Here is a 23,109-nt window from a genome sequence, read left to right on the forward strand (position 1 = left end):
CTTGTTTACTGTCAAATACAACTAGAGCGTAACCCAAGAGCATCAATGGCATCTAGTGAAAAAAATATAGACACATTCATTTCTCATCTTAGTTAGAATTTATAACTAAAATTACATTCAAGAAAACGTAAGATTAAAATATAATTTCAAAATTCATTGATCTCACTATTTATACCTTCAACATTATTCAAAAATAATGAAATACTACTGTTTTATAATATCACTGCATGAACTCAAATTCAAAAGGTATTTTAACAATAGAGGGAGTTAGGTAGCGTTTGGCCCGACTTATTTTGGACTTAAAAGCTACTTTTAAGTTAAAGTCTAAAACAAGAGCTTTAGAAAAAAGATAGAAGTTGTTTGGTGATTTTCATTTTTCAAAACTTCAAAGCTACTTTTAAGGTAGAAGCTATTTGATAAATTTAAAATTTATTCTTTTCAATTCACTTAAAATTCTTTAAACATGAAAATTTTGCAAAGGATAGGAGAAGCATATGATCCTGCATCTTTCCCCTTTTAGTTTTAGGATCCTGCATATGATCAAAGATTGATGATAAATTGGACATTGTTTTGTCGGCCCTTTTAGTAGTACTTTGCATTGAATCACGAGTGCTAAGGTTTCCATTCCCAAAGAATTTTTGATTCAATCTGGTCAATGTTAATGGCATCTACTAAATAAAGTGGCAAAATTGAAAACTAAAACAATTGCCCCTTAATGGGCGCAATAGAGGGCTATGGTGATTTACTGATTGGTCGCATGCTCTTGGTGAGTGGAGAGAGTGGCGGTGGCTGTCAATGGAGGAAGTGGAGTGGTTGCTCGTTAGGGGATAGGGTGCAGCTTGGGTGGTTGAGTGGTGTTGATGGGTAGCTGTTGTTGCCGACATAGACATAGTTGGGGAAGATGGAATGGTCACTGTGTATTGTGTAAGGTACCAAGGTGGGTTAAGATGGAGTAGATTTTCTCACGGTGTATCTGGTGGAGGGGAGTTGGGTTTGGCACCCCACCTATGGGGCTTGGCACCCCACTTTATCAAATACGGAATTTAAAATTCCGTATTCTCCCTATTGAATACGGAACTTAAAATTCCGTACTGTATTTAAGCATGCGTGTCACATTTTCAACCACTCATTATATACTAAAACAGATACGGAATTTTATTTTCCGTATTGATACGGAACTTTAAATTCCGTATTTAATAAAGTGTGGTGCAAAGCCTAAGGGATGGGGCACCAAACTCAATTCCCCTGGTCGAGGTTTGCGTCGGAAGAAGAAGAAAGGGGGACAAAAAATTTAGATTTAAAAAAATTTAACGAAAAGTCGTGACTTTTTAGAAAAAAGCTCCTTCAGATGTCTTTGGCTTAAAAGCTCCTTTTTTGTGTTTTCTTTGTAAAAAAAATAAGTAACTTAATTTTAAAGAGCTTATGTTAAATTGTGTTTGGCCCAACTTTAACTTAAAAGTAACTTATAAGTAAAAAATAAGTTGAGCCAAACATACCCTTAATCTAAATAATAATAACCGAAAAAAGGGATTCAGAACTATACAATTATGCAAACTTTTGTCTCAAACAACGCTATTATGATAACCTCCCCAAGGAATTATCAATCAAGTAAATACATGCTGATCTTCTCAAAGCTCAAGAAGATGTGGCTCTGATCCATCTTGGTGGTGCACGATGATAATCACAGTACATAAGATATATGCAATAGATATTTCGATGTTCAAGTCAGCTCAAATTTAAAAAGAAAAATCTCAGTCTAAGAAGAGCAATAAGAGAGCAAATGAGTTGTTGAGTTATTTATAATGTAAAACCGACATTTTAAACTTATCGTATGATCAACTGTGTAGGTAGTCAGTCGTATACAAACACGACGTAACAATTTAACCACGATTTAGTTAACTTCACCATAACTCTAACAACTCAACTTGTATAGTTAAACAATTCGCTAGAACAATGAAAGTCATGTTCTTATCAACGACTTGAGTTTAATTCATAGCTTGGTCGTCCGGACCGACCAACATGAGGCATTAGCCGTCTGTTTAGGCTGTGACATGAATGGTATTGGATTTAATTGTGTAGACGTTTGGGCTCACCAATACAACTTGACATGTAATGTATATGAAATTTTGAGATGAATAATCAATACTTAATTAAAAAATAAAATGTCAAATAAATAGGTAAAATATGTTATGAGATGAAAAAGTGTGAGTGATGAAGGGTGGAGGTTGATTGAGACCCGAAGATTCAGTTATGTTACCCGCCAACTTGTTCAAAACCAATTCCTCCATTCCCGGAGACACTCTCTCTTCACCACAAAAATGTGAAGAGAGAAGAAGCAGTGAATAGAGAGAATCAATTCAACTCAAATCCATTATCCACAATCAATGGCGACCCTCTCTGAAACCTACGCCTGCGTTCCCTCCACGGAGCGTGGCCGCGGCATTCTAATCTCCGGCGACCCCAAATCCAACAACATCCTCTACTGCACCGCCCGCTCCGTCATCATCCGCAACCTCGACAACCCTCTCCAAGTCTCCGTCTACGGCGAACACGCCTACCCCGTCACCGTCGCCCGCTACTCCCCCAACGGCGAGTGGATCGCCTCCGCCGATGTCTCCGGCACCGTCCGCATCTGGGGGACCCACAACGACTTCGTCCTCAAAAACGAGTTCCGTGTCCTCTCTAGTCGGATCGATGATCTTCAATGGTCCGCCGATGGCATGAGGATCGTTGCCTCTGGGGATGGCAAGGGCAAATCCTTCGTTCGCGCTTTCATGTATTTCATTCCCTCTTCTTTTATCTGCATTTTTCAATTCTATCAATTTTTCTTATAATGTAGAAATTCTAGGAAGAATTGATTACTGTTGGTGATTTATTCATGTTTGTTATATTTTGCAATTTAAGGTGGGATTCAGGCTCCACTGTTGGTGATTTCGATGGCCATTCGCGGCGCGTTTTGAGTTGTGCATTCAAACCAACAAGGCCATTCCGCATTGTCTCGTGTGGAGAGGATTTCTTAGTGAATTTCTATGATGGTCCACCCTTCAAGTTCAATATGTCCATCAGGTAAATAGGGTCAAGAGATTAACATGGTTTCGATAAATTATAAGTTTATAGTCTATAATCGAGACTAGAGTGTTATATTATGGCGTTATCGATTCTTTACATTTGGAAATAGGGTCAAGTGTTAGCATGAAAGAAGTGTTTTGGGTTGAGTAGGTTTCCATTTCCTTATTCAGGTTGTCATAGAAGACATTATGTGTCTGCAGGGACCATACGAATTTCGTCAACTGTGTTAGATATTCTCCAGATGGGAGCAAATTTATTACTGTTAGCTCAGATAGGAAGGGTATTATATACGACGGAAAGACGGGGAATAAACTTGGGGAATTGTCTGCAGAGGATGGTCACAAGGGCAGCATATATGCTGTTAGTTGGAGTCCTGACAGTAAACAGGTGAGCTTGTGTTTGAATCTTACCATTTAAAAGTTGAATTCGATAAACTGTTAACCTTTTTTTGGCCAGAATTGTAGTTCAATAATATTGCTATGTGAAAGTGACTTAGAGTTGATCAAGCATTGTCAAGAGCTATGACAATGATTAATCACAATATATTATAATAGATTACAATGGTGACAAATGATTTTATTTTTTAGCAAGCATAGTTACAAAAAAAATTGATCTGGTGTTCTTTTTCATGTTTAGGGCTGCTTTTGACATTCTATTTTATATCTCTTATCAATCAATTCCAGGTTCTTACCGTGTCTGCTGACAAATCTGCTAAAGTATGGGATATTCTTGAGGATGGTAGTAGTGGAACATTAAATAAGACTTTGGCACATACTGAATCTGGTGGGGTGGAAGACATGCTTGTTGGCTGTCTTTGGCAGAATGATCATATGCTTACTGTCTCTCTTGGTGGCACGATTAATTTATATTCTGCTAAGGATTTGGATAAAAGCCCATTGACATTATCTGGTCACATGAAGAATGTCACCGTTTTGAATCTACTCAACAAAAGTGAAAAGATGCTTTTGTCCAGCAGTTATGATGGAATTATTATTAGATGGATTCCTGGCGTTGGTTACAGTGGTAAGTTTGACAGTAAACAATTTGGATTAATCAAATTGTTAGCGGTTGGCGAAGAAGAAGTTATTACTTCTGGATTTGACAACAAGGTAAACTGATAGACACGTGTTCTTTGATTTTTAAGTGTATAAAATAACATTTAGATGCCTATTTTATCCATCTGTCCTATAGAAGCCCATATCAAACCCTGAAGGCACACATTTGATGTCACTCTGATTGTTCAATCATTTTTGTACAAAAGTCAATATTTCTCATTGCATTCGAGTTACATTCAGTAATAGCCAAACCAGGAAGTCTGTTTTGTTTATGTAAAATCAAGTATGTCGATTCCAGTACTAGAGATTGAATTTGAGTGTAAATCTAGGTCTGGCCTCTGATTTTTGCTACTGTTATAATGGTGTTTATTTTTAATGAAGGTTTTGCTCTTGGGAGACTTGTGAAGCAATTTGTTGCTAAATAGTGCATTTCACTGTAGGTTCAACATGAATTAGATGATGTCTTTAATCACTATTAGCCATTTCATAATTTTTGCTTCCAAATTGTAAGAGAGATCATAAAATGTTCTGTTTTTCTTAAGTAGATATTACATTTACGAACTGGGCAACTATAAGATGGAAAATTTTATAAATTTGACTTTAATATTTGCTGAGCAAGTTATATATGTGTTTAATGAAGGTATACAGAGTTCCTCTTCAAGGGGAGAATTTTGGTCCTGCTGAGCAAGTTGATGTTGGAAGTCAGCCTAAGGACGTGAGCCTAGCACTGAATCCTCCTGAACTTGCTCTCATTGCAATTGAGTCCGGGATTGTCTTACTTACCGGTTCAAAAATTGTCTCCACTATAAACCTGGGTTTTACTGTGACCGCATGTACTATTTCACCCGATGGTAGTGAAGCAATTGTTGGTGGACAAGATGGTAAGTTGCACATATATTCTGTTTCAGGAGATACATTTACAGAACAGAGTGTTCTTGAGAAGCACCGAGGTGCCATCAGCGTAATCAGATATTCTCCCGACTTTACCATGTTTGCATCTGCTGATTTGAATCGCGAAGCTGTTGTGTGGGACCGTGTTTCCAGAGAGGTAAGTTGAGCCTGACATGATTGCTACATGAAGTTCAAGTGTTGTATGCCTGTCTACTTTGGTTTGTCCCATACCAAATTTTCTTGTTTGAAATGAGAAATATACGACTTTCCCATGATTATAGCATTCTTGCTTGAGAATTTGTGATTTGTGCATGTTTTTGTAACTTCTTCCCTTAGTGTGAGCTTCACTGGTGGCCTTGATTCTTGATTTATTGAAGGGGAAACTAAATAACTTCACCCAAGCTTTGGCCTAACATGGCAAACCTGCCACCAGGTTTTGAACATTAGGCTTTTTTATAGCATATTTGGTTTTAGAATTTGGTTAGGAGCTGCAAATCTTAGCTTCTGAGTAAACATGCCTTGAATTTTGCTGAAAACAATCATGCTATTAGTGTCTATAACCATACTATAGATACCTACCTCCCCCTTTGTCAAACAACACTAATTTGACTATATAAGCGTCCCTTGAAATTCAATGTTACTGAAATTCAATCTCCACTAAATTGAGCAGACATTTGACTGAAATTTTTCTCTTTCAGGTGAAGCTCAACAATATGTTGTTTCACACTGCACGTATTAACTGTCTAGCTTGGTCACCTGATAACAGACTGGTAGCTACTGGTTCACTTGATACATGCGTCATTATATATGAAATTGGAAAGCCAGCAGCAAGTCGCAGAACCATTAAAGGTGCTCATTTAGGTGGAGTTTATGGGTTGACTTTCATTGATCAAGAGAGAGTGGTCAGTTCAGGAGAAGATGGTTGTATTCGTGTCTGGACTTTAAATTCTGACTGAACGTGGCATCAGTGTCTACCAATGCATGATGCAGTTTTGTGGTAGGAAATTGAAAGACTTGTCATCGTTTAAGTAATGGTTTAGCGGCATAGAATCTTAGCTGTGTCCTGTGGCGATGCTTCGAAATCAGGATATAGAAAGAACGGTAGAGGATTGGTGTATAATTTAATCTCACATGGAGGTAAGCCACATATGATGTTGCATACCTTTGTTTCTTCACAATACTTTCTTCATAAGCCTACCAACTTGAACCACGTAGAGAGCTGCAGAAAATGTATTATAGGGAATTGATAGAGAAGCTGTTGCATGAATTTGAATATTTCTGTAAGCGTAGATACCATTTTTGTTTTGAAAAGCTGTAAGAGTTTACAATATTATGGTATTGAATTAATTCAAAGTAAATACTTGGAAGATGCACACATCTTGTGCATATGCAGTTGCTAGTTTGATGTATACATGATAATAACATGCCCCGACATAGCTTATGCAGTCATTATAGTCAGCTACTCAGCTATTTTCTTCCAAATCCACGTAAAGAACATTGGAATGCAGTGGAGTGAATCAGTTGGGAAATTGATTAGGATTATTTCAAGTGAAATTGAGAATGTCAATTGAAATATTGTGTCTTGCTTTCTCTTCATAAATATTTAAAGAGTCACCTATTTAATAGGTATGAAGAAAAGTAAAAACAAAATTTCAACTTAAGGAAAACTTGAGAGAAAAGTCGAGAGAGTTTCGAGAGAATTTAGATCCGGTTGGGAACCATGTTTGTAAACAATAGTCCTTTTTTATTGCTCATGGTCCACGATTCATCTTGTTTTGGCGGTAGTGTTTTGTTCAAGACAAGGAGGCCCTCCAGCTGATTGTCCCTTCCTTTATAACAGAATTACAGAACAACCTTCAACCCAACTTGTCTGATTCAAAAATAAATTGCTAATGTTTTTTTTTCTTTTGGAAAAGATTGATGGATGCACTCATCATATGGCACTCATCATATGGTAAGGAGATTTAAATCAGAGCATTACATAATGGAACTATAATAGCCGCAATGATCATCTTAAAATTACTCAGCCTTCTTATTTCTTTGATTCCAAAACAGCTCAGCATCCCCTTTATTGAGATAGTGAAGACACAACATTTGCTCAAAAGGCTTGCACATTTTTAAAGGGACTTTTACAAAAAAACAGTTCTGAGTTTATTATTTCTAAAGTCATGAATAATGCATATATGGATAATGAATGTCTATCCTTATCTTCACCAAACATGCTTAGACCAACAAATTTGACTGTAAGGTGCTACAAAGGAGTAGGTCCAAAACAGTACTTTTCCTAATTAGAGGGTTATGTTCAGTTTAATAAATTACTCTTCAAATGTGACAATTAAATATACTACCAGTTACTCCCTCAGCTGGTGTGCTATCAGCATCATGGGTATATAATTAGAATTCTAGCTCTAGCTTAATTTAATAACTTCATTTCTCCAAGTTCCAAGTTGTGAAATGTGGTCCTGTCGGTTAAAGCACTGCAGAATTACACGTGACACACGCGTGCGTATCCACCAAACGTGCATCATACAATATTCACAGTGATGCACACATTGTCAACCCAAACCCACAGTGTCATCATTAACCCAATGCACAGAAAACAGTAACTTATGTCACCTTGTCTACTTTCAGAATGTCTCATTATCCACTCCAAAATATAATATAGTGAAAAAGAACTCATTCCTCATGTCCCTTGTTAAACCCCAAAGTTATTCTTTGTATCCACATTTATTTGACCTGAAGTTTTTGAATTGTTGAATTGGGATAACAGTAAGCACAAAGCTAATTATGTATCTACATTTATGTGACCTGAAGTTGTGATTTTTGAATTGGGGATAACAGTTAACACATTCATATAGCACACCAAGACAGTTATGAGACACACAATCAAAGACATTTTTTTAAAATAAAAGCCAACATCATCTCAACCACTACACAGTACACTGATATGATTCACTAACAATACATTCACATCTCTAAAACATTCACCAAATCACAGTCAAGCACTATACTAGCTTGGTAAATGGGACTACTTTAAGGTCAAACACAATCACCATGCCTTTTTGCTTTTTTTCCCTCCTTCACACCTTTTAGCTCTACAATCTCTATCATTACATCACTGAACAGCTGCTGGTAGTGTTGTCATCACTGAACATGTGAGCTGCCGAGTGATGATCATGATCATAATCTCCTCCAGGGTAACTAGGCAAGGAGGCATAATACGAGTAATTTGCAGCAGGGTTATAGTTATTGTGATTGAAGTAATAGCCAGTGTTAGGAGGAATGACAGGGGACCTGTGAAACATCATCTGAGGTTGTTGCTGCATAGCATGCCTAGTCTGCATCATGTTCATGTTCATCATTGGTGATTGATGATTATTGAACCCATTCATGTTCATTAGCATAGATGGTGCATAACCACCATTTGGAACAGCAGCAGGGGAATTTCCCTGAAACATGTTGTTGGACTGAACAGGAAACCCTCCCATTCCATTGGAATTTCCCCCAAGAACAGTTGCATTGCCAGCATTACCACCATTAAACCCAGCTAAATTCATCATAGCACCAATGTCATTGGCCCTTTTAGCTTCTCCAAGATTGAGGCTTTCACCACCACCCAGATGAGCATTGTTCAGTTTCAGAGCTGCCATGGTTTTCTGATCAAACCCCACATTGCTCTCCTTCATTCCTCCCATGTTCTGATTTTGGCCTCCTTTCTTGCCAGCAGCATTGTTCATCTTATTATGACCATTGTTGGAAGCTGCAGAAATTGCCTTCTTCACATTGTTGTTAGCATCAACAACTGCTTGCTGCTGCTGCCTCAGCAATTGAAGCTGATTTGCTTTCTCCCTGATGAACCTCAACTCTTCATCATCATCATCCTCATCATCATAGTCATAGTATTCATCATCCTCTTCAGAACTGAAAGCAGGAAACTTCTGCTGCTGCTGCTGGTGGTTTTTGAATGCTGCCTCAAGACCCTTCACTAGTCCTTGTTTTTGCCCTTTATTGTTCTTGTCATCTTTCACATTGTTGATATTGTTGTTGTTCTTCTGCTTTTGGTTCTGATTAGCCTTCTGAGACCAGAGCTCAGCATGTTTACCAGATCTGTTCAATTTCTTGATCAAAGTTGCAGAGTCCACACTACCTGAAACTGTTACTTTCTGCTGTTCTGCATCTATTTGAACTTGGTAAACACCTGCAGAACAAGAAATTAACCAAAGATGTCAATTCCAAGCACAGCAGTTAATCAAACAGATAAAAACTGTAAAATCTTGTACACACCATCTAGAAGGTAAAACTATACTGTACTTTCCCACTGCAATTTATGAATTTCTTCATTTCATACAACCAGGGTAAAACTAGGAAATTGGTTAAGAAAACTGTTGCAAGCTTGAAATGCTTAACTAAAAGCCTGAACTTACTACAAACAGCTTGAATATGATTCTGTACTATAAATGTAGTATAATGTTACTTCAATCTTAGAAACTATCCAATCTAAAGATAAATATAGACAAGAGTGAGTGAAGAGTAAGGACAAGACAGTATGAAGGAAACAAATTAGAGAGAAGAAGAGAAAGGGAGAACCTTCAATTCTCTGAAGGAGTTTCTTCACTTTCTGCTTACAACCATCACAGTGAATGTTCACTTTGAGAACACAAGTCTGTTGAGGAAAGAAAAATAATGAGTAAAAGAAACAAAGCAAACTACCACAAAAAGAAAACAGAAAGATACAAAACTTTGTTGTGTTGATAGGAAACGAAATTGAAAATGTGAAAAGGGAGTTAGTTGTCTCAAAAGAAAGCATGTGATGGGGAGGAAAACCTGGATTTTAAGGAGCTTAAAGTCTTCTTCTTTAGTCATTTCTTCAGTGCTGTGCTGTTTGAGATGAAACAAGCTACTACCTCTTTTCTCTCTCCCTTTGAAAAAATAAGCTTAAGCAGCAAGTGGTAAAACCAAAAGGGGTTGCAATAGCAATGGCATTAGCTTGTGAGTTTCTATAACTTATAGAATCTAGTACTAGTATTCTACTTTCTCTCTCTGTAGTACTCAGTAGTAGCTAATACTAATAGCCGTAGCTACTCTTCTTCCTTCCTTATTACTCTCAACTGAAGCAGTTGGTTCGTTCTCAAAAGAAAACAAAACAGTGGCACATGGGGTTTAAGCATAAACAAAGAAATATAAAAAGTGAAGAGAGGAAGAACAAACAAATAACAAATGCCAAGAAAAACAGAAAGAAGAAATAATAAAAAAGAATGAGATGAGATATATGGAAAAGTCAGAGGGAGAAATGCGGGATTGCAGTGTCTGAAATGATGTGATTTAACGTTAAATAGTGAGCGAAAACAATAAAAGAAGAACAGCGACTTGACATGCCGAATTCATACTCTGTACCCTTTGTCACATCTCAACGTACTCTTGTTTCTACCTCGTGTATCCCAATATCATTTATTCATTGCTTCACTAGCAAAATACTCCTACCTCTCTTTTGAGGTGTGTGAGGTGGAATGATGAGAGAAATAAGAAGAAAAGAAAAATTAAGGGAGAGAAAGTATGAGATGTGATAGATGGTAAGAGGAGACAGATAGAAACAAAATGAGGTGGAAATTAAGTGTTTTAAAACCACTCTCTAGTGTAATGTTTCATTCCTAAGTGATTTGTATGAAAAATAATTTATTATTAGAGACATAACAACTTACTTAATAAGATCTTTGAAACTTAAGATTTTAGTCGCATAATTGTCAATTGTTAAATACTTAGAAAAAGCAAAACTAGTTTTACAATTTTTTACATCAATTTTTTTTTTGGTTTTTTAGTTCTTAAAAATGGTTGTCAATTTTATAAATTTATAATATTCATCACCATTATAGGACATCTTACATCAACATCCTAAGAGCGGTGGTGGATGTTACCTTGTTTCAATCGTGGTGTGAGAAGAGGTGGCATTGGTGGGTGGTGGCCATGTATGGTGGTGGAGGTGAGAGGCGGTAAGATGGCATTGTGGGAGACGGTGCTGGTGGTGGTGGCGGAGAGTGGAGTTGGTGGTAGTGGTGAGGGCAATTGGTGTAGGCGATGGTATTAAGGTGGCAGTGGTTCTGATGGTGGCGACTGTGGAGATGGGGGTAGAGCTGGTGGTGGTGGTCGTGGCTATGTTAGTGGTAGTGGGTGGTGATAGTGGTGGGCAATGATGGTGATGGTCGTTGTGGACGTGAAGGGGGGAGGTTGTTCTTTATTTTATTTTAAAACTAAAATATTAAAACAATTGTTTTCTATTTTATTTTAAATTTTCAAATAACAATTTTTTTAATGTTGTAAAACACTTCACTTAAACTATTTATTTTTACCATGAGTGTGAACAATAGTAACTTGTCACAAATGAGGGTTCAACTTTGGAGTTTTTCTAGGGTCCGTAAAAGGGAAAATCTAAATTTATATTCATGATGCATAATAATATGTGTTTAGAGATGAAAATGATTGGAAAACCACCCAACATAAGCAAACACTCATGACACGCACATTAGTGACGGTAGCAGTTTTATACTGTCACAAAACGTGTTTTATGATTATTTTTCAATCTTCCCTCTTTATAATAGTCTAAATCCTGGTGGTTCATGTATCACCCAAGTTTAGAAAACATTCAAAGTCTCCACTCTTGGTGAATGGAATAATGCAAATTTGTAGATAGTTTAAAGTTTGAACTTTAAACATCCACACACATATATATATATTGTCATATCAATAAGTATGTTCTCAGAAATACGCACTGTGTCATAATTCAAGGGAAGTGGGAAGTAGAATATTTTTTTATTCTTAGAGGGGCTAGGCCCCTCCATGTAACCAAAAAAGAAGTTAATTTCTTAAGAATGGAATTACAAAGCGAAGGAGTGCACAGTAATAAATGAGTGAAATGCATATGAAACTAAAATTGGTGGGGACTTGTCTCCCTAGCTACTAAAATTGAGTTCCTGTAATCATTTTACCTGGTGCAACATTACTACACTGTTTCAATATTACAAACAAAAGTGATGAATCATGAATGATCAATGAAGAGCTTCACCGTACATTCGTGGCAGTTGATGATCCTTGCTTTGAGACCTTTGTCACCACTTGTTTGTCCTTTAATTGGAATAATTCAGTGTATTACTATTCTACAAAATACAAATAACACATTTCCTATATGTAATAGATTTAGTTTTATAGGTGTTAAACCATTTGTTGACTTCCAGTTTCAATATTCATTCAATTTTGCACGTTCACAGTTTTTGCACAGCTTACGGTTTTCAATTGGTACCTATTTAGTTATTAACGGAAGCTCTGTTGTGTTTTAATTTGAGAAAATGGGCGGTTAGAATTTGAAAAGAAAATTGTGACCATTTCATAAGGTGGAAAACATAGAACTTTGGTACAAGAAAAGCAGAACAAGTCTTCATCTCTTTTCAATGATGAGCATTGTTTTAGATACTTCAAAATGTGTAGGATATGAGTATATAGTACATTGCAGCAAGTTGTGTTAATATTGAGAAGCAAAATCGGTACTAGACAATGGTTTTTTTCAAGGCGCAACTTTTATCATCATTTTCTAACAATTTGAAAGAAAAAATATATTTTATTAATTTTAATGGCTTTGTTGAACAACAAGAATGTGAAGTCGGATCTCTCTTATCTTGAACCTCTTGACGGTACTAATGACAAACTGTGGTTAGAGAAGATGTTCATTTTTTTTCGAACAAGTAGAGATTAATCAAGCGTTGTGATTCACAAATTTTTGTTGGTATATAACAATGTTGATCCAGAGGCTGTGACTTATGCTACGAAGAAGTTTGAGCTCTATGAAAAATATAATAAATTGTTTGTGATCATATTCTTGCTCATAAGCCTAATAATTTATTTGATATGTTTTTCCTATAAATCAGCTAATGCAATATGGGGAAATTGGAGAAAAAATAGAGTTCATCATGCTGAAAACAAAAAGTATGTGACTTCTATTATTTAGGCTTAATTCCAGTTTGGATCTCTGATGTTTCACAAATGTGCGGTCTGCACACTCCCTGTGTTTAAAACGTGCGGTCAAGGCCCCTCGTCTATCTAAAACGTGATAACGACGCCCTTTCTTTAACTTCCGCTAGGTTCCGTCTGTTGACCAAACAGAAATGCTGACGTGTCACTTATTTAATTGGTGACGGAAATAATCCGTCACAAAACCCTTTAGCCAACACCTCACCCTCTCACTCTCTACTCACATCTCTCCCTCTCACTCTTGTGTTTTTCTCCTCTCCCTCACAACATCATCTTCTTCATTTTTATTTACCCTTTCCTCTGCAACACAACACACCATGGCAGCACCCTTCTTGAAAGGAGTTGAGCTTGTTCCTACACTAGGATTTTCAATGGGTAAACAAAGAGAAAGAAAAGTGAATAAACCAACTAATGCATGTTTGAAAAACAATAAAATTGCATCTCATTACAGAACATGTAAATTATAAGCTAGTAAAGCTACCAATAGCAGCAGCTTCTGAAGGCTATAATTCTAATGCTCAATCAAACTGACTAATATTCATATCAAATTCAAAAGAGAAAGACAGTTTCATATATAGCAAATGGGTTTTGTTTTTTTTTTTGAAATAGAGTTGACATTTTCCATAGATCTAGGAAGAGTGGAATTGGGTATCGACTTGTCATTATGACTTCCAGTACTGGGGTTCCCAAATCCTTCCTCGTCATCCCCATCATTTGACACCTAAAACAGATCAATAAACCCACATTAATTTTCCCAACCCAACCTAGTAATAATTCTTCTGAGAACGAAAAAAGAAGAAGAGAGAATTGCAACACAAATCAGAGGAATAGTGAAGTTTCAGATCCAATTTATCAAAAGAAGGAGAAATCAGAGGAACAAGAGCAGACACACTAACCTAATATGGAAGCGGCATTGTAAGACCCAAGATTTTAAAAATTAAATAAATAAATAATTTTCAGCTCACGCATAGGATTCTGTGTAAGCGTGAGAGGAACTTGACTTTCGTTTGATGGTTGGATTAATATTATGAAGAAGAAAGTTCAGGAAATGACTAAGAATAGTACTATAGTCGATATAGTTATAGCACAAGTGGTATTCGCTTATACCTAGGACGAGAGCGTCAGTAAACGACTAATTTGCACTTAAAAACACGATGGAAACTAATTCCAAAAATCTTCAGAGAAATGTTAGAACTTCTCTTAATCCTTCCATGACAAGCGTTTCAATACGAAACCCTGGAATGCACGAACGTCCGATTCTAGTTCTCGGAGGTTTGCCGAAACTAAAACCCTGATAGCTCAAGAAACCTAAAATAAACTGTTGATGAAGACTTTTTCTATTATGAGCTTCAAATGAAGATTCCACACGCGTACACCTATTTCTTTCGAGCTTTCCAAACTTTCTTCAGAAAGAAGTTTTCTCATCTGACATCAACTGCAAAAAGTAGTTTTTCGGGTAAAATAGATTTACACCGACTTTAGATCGTTTGCCTTAATTCCGAGAAACTTATTTTGAGTGAGTTCTGGAATTCTGTCGCCAGAACCTATCTTAGAATTCACAGAGGATGGCACAGGAAAAATCGGAATCGCGAAATTTTTATTTTTCCGCATTTTCCATCACCTATAAATAGCTCAAAAAATGAAAAAAAAAAAATCAAAAACTCCACCATTGCCATAGTTGAGGCAGCGAGCTTGGAGGAGAAGGAAGGAGAAAAGATTTTCGCCGATTCTTGCCTGATCGTTGCACCGACAGTTGCTACTTGAAGATCTCGAGGTATAGATGCTATTCCTTACTTCTGATCGTCAATTCTGTCGCTTTTCTCTATGTCTTTCTGTGCTCAAAGTTTTGAGCTTTTTGTAAAACTGTCCAAATAACTCGATCTCTCTATCTAAACTTATTCCCTGCATGCCCAAGAGCATGTTTAGCGGATTACATTTCGCCGAATCTCGCCGAATTGCCGCCGAGTTTCAATTTTGCTTGAAAAACCCATTTTTGGCCAAAGCTTCGCCCTTTCGACTTAAAACCCTCGACTGAGCTTAGCGTTAGTAGGATTAGTCGTCATAATCGTCGTTGGTGTCGACCCCATCTAATTTGTTTTTCGAAATTCTGATTTTGAGTTTCCGAGCTAAAAATCTTGACCAAAATACCCTTGTTCGAGTTTTCGATCCGATAATTTTTCTGAGAGTTTCCCTGGCCTAGATATCGCCTAAGAATACCTAGGAATTGATTTTGATCGAAGAAAAAGTTCGGAAACCCTATTTTTGAGAGTGGCCGAAACCTATTTGTTAGGGTACCGTGTCCAAAAATAATTTTTGGGTCTCTATGACCTAAGCTATAGCGTAGCTCTTTCAATTGTCGAAATTTTGGCGTTGGTTTCGTGTCATTCCGAGTTCTGTAGCTCAAGTTATGCTCGTTTTAGCGAATGAAGTCTTCGTTGTCCATTCGTGCCTAAATGTGACTCTGAAACTTTAAAAGCTTTCTTTACGATTTCGATTAGTATTATTAGATCGTGTTGCTCCTAGTGAGGCTTGAGTTGATGATTGTGTTTCCTTGTTCTAGGTTCACAACTTCCATGCACAACTTCTACCCACGAAGGTAAGGGTAACTCGGTTTTAGAGCGTCTTTGAGTCTTGCCTGCTTTTATCGCACTACCTGCATTTGAGATAAAGATGTTTATATTGATTGACATTGGATTATGATTATTATGCTTGCTTATGTTGAATGTTTTCTAAGGCTTGTACCAAATGTTTTCTTGAGGCTTCAGCCGAATGAACTTATTGAGACGTGTGTCTCCATTTTCTGAGAGGCTTCAGCCGTTTACTGGTTTCTATCATTACTGTTTTCTAGTGGATTGGATATGGTTGTGTTTTACGGCATTGAATTGTTATTTCATCGCTCAGTAGGGCTTGATGTGGTTGTGCGAATGTTGTGATTATGAATAACATGTGGTTACTCTGAATTGACTATTGGATTGGGAGTTGTTGTCTGACTTGGCATATAAGGCTTAAGGTGAAAGTGGCGATGAGGAGGTGTGGTCATATCATTGTCCCGTCCATTGTGAGGCTATAAGTGGCGATCAGAAGGTGTGGTCCTATGATTGTCCCGTCTTGTGAGACGCTATAAGTGGCGATCAGGAGGTGTGGTCCTATGATTGTCTCGTCCATTGTCACGCTAAGTGGCGATCAGGAGGTGTGGTCCTATGATTGTCCCGTCTTGTGAGACGCTATAAGAGACGATGAGGAGGTGAGGTCCTATCATTGTCCCGTCTTGAGAGACGTTGCTGATCGATCCATTTTGGTAGCTGCATATAATTGCATTATAGGGAACTAACACCTGACCCTATGTTGTTGTATTTTAGTTATTGGTTTATTGATATCTGATTTGATGTTACATTGTTGAGGTTATTATTATCTGAGTTAATCTATGTTAAGTTGTTGATATATGAGTTGAGTTATGTTGCTAGTTCATTTACCATGCTAGGTAATTAAGTTTGAATAGCATGATTTTCTCTTTTATACATGGTAATTGCATGGAGTTAACCCTGTCTATTTGCTACTTGTTGTTTGGGCGCTTAACGCTATTAGGCGATGGAGATCCTTCCGCCGAGGCTTAGCTGCTCGAGTTGGAGATCGAGTTGTAAGCGGTGGAGTAGAGGTGTGAGAAGCAGCCTTGCTTCTCTTCTTGTGGACTATGTTTGAATCTCTTTTTCTATATGAGAACTCTGTTATTAAAGCCTTGCTTCCGTCATTGTTAAAGTGTGCATGTTTATTCTGAACCTTACTTATGGTGTTGTAAACTATTATTACTATATATCGGGAAATAAGTTATTTAAATAAAGTTATCATGTGTTTCCAACCCTATGGTATTCATTCTCATTTTCAAAAAAAATAATACCCTTGGATTTTAAGGATTGCAGAATAGTCCTTAGACTTTGTTAGGTTACTAATGTGATTCCCCAGTTGAGAAATTGAGGCGTTACAGGCATCGCCGAGACCAATCAAGTGGATATTGTCTCGATTGTACAAGCTCAAGAAACTGCGGTAATGAGAACATTAAATTTGATTAATTAATTGGGAGAAAGGGGTGAGAAGAGGGAAGAGAAGAGAGTACTTGGTGCATAAGAGGCTGAGGGATTTTTGCTTGCGATTGTAGGTGTGGTGCTTGGAAGATGCGGCAGCGGGATCTGACGGTGGTGGTGCTGCGGCCATCTTCGAACAGGGAATGAAGATGGAGAGAGAGAGAGAGAGAGAGACCGTTGAGATGATGAGGTATAAGAAAGAGAGTGAAGGAGGGAGATGGTGAAGAAAAATGAAGAAGATGATGTTGTGAGGGAGAGGAGAAAAACACGAGAGTGAGAGGGTGAGGTGAGGGTGGTTTTGTGACGGATTATTTCCGTCACCAATTAAATAAGTGACACGTCAGCATTTCTGTTTGGTCAACAGACGGAACGTAGCTGAAGTTAACGGAAGGGCATCGTTAGCATGTTTTAGATAGATCAGGGACCCTGACCGCACATTTTAAACACAGGGGGTGCAGACAGCACATTTGTGAAACATCAGGGTACAGCAGCACATCAATTATTTAAATGGTGGATGATAAACTAGTTATTGAACGAGTTCAACCAAACCCACTTAGCCCCCAAAATCCCTATTTAGGATTCACCCACATTTCACTAACCAAGAGTTGCTCTCATCATGAAGCGGCTCAGCCCAACCAGCTCTCATAAATTATTGCAGATAACTACCATAGGTTTTTTTTTTACAAAAAAAAGTACTAGAGTTATTTCAAAACTCAACATCTAACATAAAATACACCAACTTTTTCATTGGTATCGTAAAATTAGAATGATTATTTATCAACTAAAAATTGTCTGTGATGAGTTTTGCAAGACTGAATAAAGTACTTCACGTTGGACAATTAAAGAGAAATTTTGTGTGGAAAGCCTGAAACAAGCTAACAGAATCGGTATTTATTTTTTAAGTCATCTAAGACTATCCACAATGGTTTCAACTTTCAACACCACTTTTTCTCTTCCCAACACTCCACATCACCTTCTCTCTCCAGTTCAACACTTCATTCAACTTTTACCCACTCCAATGGTTTTTCATTCAACACCCTACCCCCTACCCCACCACTTTTATTTCATATTTTGATTTAATTTTATATTTTTCTTTTTATGATTTCATAAAATTAAAATTTACGATAAAAATTAAATTAAATAAACTATTATCGATTTAATTTAACTTAATTTTTTTTATTTATTTAAATTAAATTAAATTAACGTAATATTTTTTTAACATAATTTAAATTAAAACACTTAACAATTTAATATTTTTTAAAAAAAATATACACAATATTTTATTTTATTTTATTAACTTCAAATGGAAGAAAAGTAACAAAGCACACAATAATACATTTTATTTGCTTAACTTAAAATGCAAGACAACAAACTAAACACACAACACATAAATAACGTAATTAGTACGATACAAAGCATATTTAATCATCATACATTCCAAACTTTGCCCAGATGTGCTTCACTAGATCTGCTTGTAGTTGGTGATGGACATTTGGATCACGGAACTCGGATCTAGCACGCACGTGATCCGCAAAAGCGGGTAACACCTCGGTCGAGTATGGTTGCGGTGTACTAGATCCACTTCCCTCAGCTTGCTCAAAATCGGTCCATCGTTGAGCATATGTATCTCGTTCATCCTCAACAATCATATTATGTAATATGATGCATGACCTCATGATGATACCCAAATCAGTTATGTCCCAGAAGCGAGCTGGTTCACGGATGATTTTAAAACGAGCTTGAAGCACTCCAAATGCACGTTCGATGTCCTTCCGACATCCCTCCTGATGTTTTGCAAAGCACTTATCGGGTTCAGTTTGAGGAAGTCTAATAGACTTGACGAAAGTTGGATAAGAAGGGTAGATACCATCAGCTAGATAGTATGCCATATTATAGGGACGTTGGTTCACGATGAAATTCACACGTGGAGCGTTTCCCTGTTCCAATTCATCAAACACTGGTGACCGGTCTAGAACGTTTATATCGTTCAAGGTTCCCGGACATCCAAAAAAAGCATGCCAGATCCAAAGATCAGGAGATGCAACTGCTTCAAGAATAACTGTGGTAGTTCCCTTATCCCCTCTAGCAAATTGACCTTCCCATGCTTTAGGACAATTTTTCCACTCCCAGTGCATGCAGTCAATACTCCCGATCATGCCTGGGAACCCCCGCATTTCACTAACCTGTAGTATTCTTTGCAGGTCCTCTTGGGTTGGTGCTCTCATGTACTCTTGCTCATACAATCGTATGATTCCTTTACAGAATCTACGTACACACTCCAATGCTGTAGTCTCTCCTATTTTGATGTACTCGTCGACTGCATCTGCTGCCACACCATATGCTAACATTCGCATTGCTGTGGTGCATTTTGCTAAGGGCGATATACATTCTTTCTTCGCTGCATCGACTCGCTGGGTGAAGTAGCTATCACTACTTGAAAGGTCCGCAACGATTCGAAGGAACAAATGTTTTTGCATCCGGTACCGGCGACGGAATATTCCATCGTCGTATGTAGGCTCATTGGCAAAGTAGTCGTCAATTAGCCTTTGGTTTGCCCCTGCATGATCTCTACTGAAATATTTTCTACCACGAGGTGCGCTACCCTCCAATATTATATTTCTACGCTCCCTAAAGTGGTTGAGTACATAAGTGTCTTCTCTCTTGCTTTTTTCAAGGTAAGCTTCGAGATCAAACTCTGGTGGATCCATTTTTTGTGAAATTTGAAGTAGATGGGAAGAGATGGGAAAAGATGGGAAGTAGATGGGAAGAGATGGGAAGTAGATGGGAAGTAGATGGGAAGAGATGGGAAGAGATACATTGAATGGTGGATCTATGAGTCCATATATATAGATAACTTGAATGGTGGACATTGACGGATTCGAAATAATATGAACTATAGTTAATTATCGGATAAGGACTAGATTCGAATTGAGTGATGCATATTCAAACTCGGTAACCCATACATTAAAGCCACTGACAACACCGACAAATTATTAAAGTAAACAGTACAGACTTGACAAAACACTGACAAATTATTAAAGCAAACACTACAGACTCGACAACACTGACAAATTATTAAAGCAAACACTACAGACTTGACACCACATGAAAAATAATAAAGCAAACACTACAGAAAATTAATTTCCAAAGAGCTCTTGGGACAACCGCTTCAACAGCTCTTTCTTGTGGTCACTGAGATGCTCCTCTTCACTTAACTTTAGAAATAATTCCATTTTCTTAGCTTCAGTCTCCTCTTTCCTCAATCTATTAGTCTCTTGTTGCATCGCCGCCATCTGCTTCAATTGTTCAACCTCTATCTCCTTGACTTGTTTGTATGCAGTCCAATCTTTCTCCATCGCCTCCAAGGCAGCTGTTGTGCTCTTCTTTTTACCCTTTTTTTTAGCTGCATCCCTACCCATTGGACGGGGAATCGATCCTATAGAGTTTGAGCCACATGCATCACTCTCGCGAGATCTCTTAGATCCACTACTTCCTGAGCCAACACTTCCTCCTGCTTGACTACTGTAACGTGGTTGATCGCGGAGAGCCTCCCATTCTGCCATCAAATTAAATTGACCCTTCTTCCCATCTGCGTATAATTCTTGCGCTTGGGTCAAAATATCATTCTCCGACCAACCGCTTCGTTGCATACGCTTAGCGCCTTCATAAGCGCCAATCCATTTATTTATTTGCTTGCTCATATAATTATAACGGTTTCGGCATGCATTTCCATCCCGCGGAGGATTGAATGAGCAATGTTGATTACAATACTCAGCAATTTGACCCCAAAATGTTTCTCCTTTTTGGTTTCTCCCGACAACACTGTTTGTTCCATATTTAAGCCACCCACTAATTAACACCTTATTTTGATCAGTGTTCCATGCTGGTAAGTGACTTCTCCTGCTCGTAGGAGTTGAATCCTCTTCATTTGGAGTGGCTTCATTACCAGCTGTCATGCCAGTAAGATTCATTTGTGTTGAAAACTCGGGAAATTCAGGTGCACCATCATTAGACGACGGTGTTGGAGATGGATATCTGAACATAGATCCATGATGGGGATGAGGACGTTGGTTGAGAAATTGAGTTGGATCTTGAAAATTGTTGTGATTTTGGTAGTTGGAAATTTGATTTGGATGTTGATAAATGTTGGGATTTTGGTAGTTGGGAAACTGATTTGGATGTTGATAATTGTTGGAAATTTGGTTGTTGGGAAACTGATTTGGATGTTGATAATTGTTGGGAAACTGATTTGGATGTTGATAATTGTTGGGAATTTGGTTAGAAGAATTCTGGGTGTTGAAATGGTAGTTGTTGGGATCCATTTCAAAGCAAAAGGGATAGTTGAAAGATAATAAGATGAATAAGATGATGGAAAACTTGGTTTTTTTTCTGTGTCCAAATCAAACGAACCAAGTCTCTATTTATAGAGAAAAAAAAATCATGAATTTTGGTAATTTTTTTATATTTTTTTAATTTTTTTTTTAATGAAATAATTGAGTTGGAAAGATTAGGATAAAAGAAAATCGCCCGGACGAATTAAAACGCGACACGTGTCAGCCATCAGAACATATCTCTCTCCTCTGACGCGTGGCACGCACGCGCCTGTCGGTGCCCAACCGACGCGTGCCACGCGTCCCACCACCGCAGTCCCTGGGTCCCACAGCCTGCCATTTCTGCAGGTCACGCGTCTTGTTGGCGCGTGTGTGGCACGCGCCTGGCATTCGCCAACCAGGCGCTGCCACGTGTCACCGCACTCAGGTTTAAGCTGTGTTGAAAATTTTCAACACCTCTCTCCTCCTTTCAACTTTCAACACCACATTTCAACACCATTAATCACCCATTTCAACATTCAACATTCAACATTACACACCATTGCTGATAGTCTAATACACAAGCATCAGTGCTATTTTCAATAACTAATCAAGAATTTGATAAAAAAGTTACTGACATGATGTAAAAAGAACTTTATTCTGTGTAATTCAATAAAGCAGAAAAGTCTCCCGAAATATTAGCTAGGGAGGAAATGAAATGTTTGACTTAGTTTTAGTAAAGGTATATCACACTCGGTAGTTGATTGTCGTAAGACTAATCACTTTATTCATGGTTATTGTACTAAACAAACAAGATTTGACCGACCAAATTTTTGCTATTCAAATGAGTTTAGATTGAACTTCATACTTACTTAAAAAATAAAGTGTTAAACTAATGTGTCAGTCAAATTGTTAGTTGGGTACTTGGGTTGCAAATTTGAAAAGTGAACAATTTGAAGACAAAAGTTGTCCAGTGGGATAAGGGGGGTTTACCTATATAACTAAGTAGCTAATGAAACATTAGAACCAGAAGGGTGTAGCTAAACCCTGAGAACACAGAAACATGATTAAGTTTTTAACCATTTATGGCCCCAATTCCCAAACATAGTTCCTCGTTTAAAAGCCACTAATGGTAGGGATATGCACAGGGCAACTTGGGAGGAAGAAAGGACATTTGGTTTGGGCCTCGTGTCACTCACATGTCACACAAGAATTAACAAGATTGGTTGGTTTGTTTTTTTATAAACAGAGGTACTACTCTAGCAGAGGCACGCAATCACACATAGGCTGTGAAAAAGTGTGTGAGGACTGAGGACTGAGGACTGAGGACTGAGGACTGGAATTGGGACTAGGGAAGAGGACTGAGAGGGATAGGTAATTCAGTCACCAGTGTGACTGTGTGAGGCCTTGTTAGGTCATCATTACTTGCTAGTCCCAACCACCTGCACCATCTTGTCTCTACCAAAAGTCATTTTTCCCTCTTCTTTAATTGTATGTCCTTTGCTTCTCCCTCAAGTCTGTCATTTTTTCTCGACCATTTATAATTCAGGGGCTTAACTTTATTTTTTCCGGTGCTAATAACTATGGTATATACTATATACTATAGGATAATGTTTCATCCACACCTCTCTTTTGAGGTGGAGAGGTGGAATGGTGAGAGAGATAAGAATAAAAGAAAAAGTAAGAGAG

The 23,109-nt window shown here is 37.7% G+C and overlaps 3 protein-coding genes across 3 annotated transcripts; 1 reads left to right on the forward strand and 2 right to left on the reverse strand.

The window, feature by feature from the left end:
* The first annotated feature begins 2,223 nt into the window (after positions 1-2,223).
* On the forward strand, positions 2,224-6,407 carry LOC130720585 (actin-interacting protein 1-2-like). The gene is made up of 6 exons (XM_057571238.1): positions 2,224-2,776; positions 2,905-3,066; positions 3,270-3,456; positions 3,753-4,178; positions 4,765-5,172; positions 5,714-6,407. The coding sequence occupies exons 1-6, from the start codon at positions 2,385-2,387 to the stop codon at positions 5,969-5,971; spliced, it is 1,833 nt and encodes a 610-aa protein (XP_057427221.1). The 5' UTR covers positions 2,224-2,384; the 3' UTR covers positions 5,972-6,407.
* Positions 6,408-7,830: 1,423 nt separating this feature from the next.
* LOC130721118 (heavy metal-associated isoprenylated plant protein 37) lies at positions 7,831-10,183 on the reverse strand. Its single transcript, XM_057571851.1, has 3 exons — positions 9,840-10,183; positions 9,603-9,678; positions 7,831-9,213 (listed from the first exon to the last, which is right to left on the reverse strand). The coding sequence occupies exons 1-3, from the start codon at positions 9,876-9,878 to the stop codon at positions 8,126-8,128; spliced, it is 1,203 nt and encodes a 400-aa protein (XP_057427834.1). The 5' UTR covers positions 9,879-10,183; the 3' UTR covers positions 7,831-8,125.
* Positions 10,184-18,503: 8,320 nt separating this feature from the next.
* On the reverse strand, positions 18,504-21,179 carry LOC130718930 (protein ALP1-like). Its single transcript, XM_057569579.1, has one exon. The coding sequence runs from the start codon at positions 19,978-19,980 to the stop codon at positions 18,532-18,534; it is 1,449 nt and encodes a 482-aa protein (XP_057425562.1). The 5' UTR covers positions 19,981-21,179; the 3' UTR covers positions 18,504-18,531.
* Between the last annotated feature and the right edge of the window lie 1,930 nt (positions 21,180-23,109).

The sequence above is a fragment of the Lotus japonicus genome, chromosome 5 (genome assembly GCF_012489685.1).
Source record: "Lotus japonicus ecotype B-129 chromosome 5, LjGifu_v1.2".
NCBI classification, from domain to species: Eukaryota; Viridiplantae; Streptophyta; class Magnoliopsida; order Fabales; family Fabaceae; genus Lotus; species Lotus japonicus.

Coding starts and splice junctions, on each gene's coding strand:
- LOC130720585 (XM_057571238.1), top strand. CDS start 2,385: ATGGCGACCCTCTCTGAAACCTACGCCTGCGTTCCCTCCACGGAGCGT. Junction 2,777..2,904: donor TCCTTCGTTCGCGCTTTCAT/GTATTTCATTCC, acceptor TTGCAATTTAAG/GTGGGATTCAGGCTCCACTG. Junction 3,067..3,269: donor AAGTTCAATATGTCCATCAG/GTAAATAGGGTC, acceptor ATGTGTCTGCAG/GGACCATACGAATTTCGTCA.
- LOC130721118 (XM_057571851.1), bottom strand. CDS start 9,878: ATGACTAAAGAAGAAGACTTTAAGCTCCTTAAAATCCAG. Junction 9,679..9,839: donor TTAAGCTCCTTAAAATCCAG/GTTTTCCTCCCC, acceptor TTTCCTCAACAG/ACTTGTGTTCTCAAAGTGAA. Junction 9,214..9,602: donor ACTCCTTCAGAGAATTGAAG/GTTCTCCCTTTC, acceptor CTTGTTCTGCAG/GTGTTTACCAAGTTCAAATA.
- LOC130718930 (XM_057569579.1), bottom strand. CDS start 19,980: ATGTCCACCATTCAAGTTATCTATATATATGGACTCATAGATCCACCA.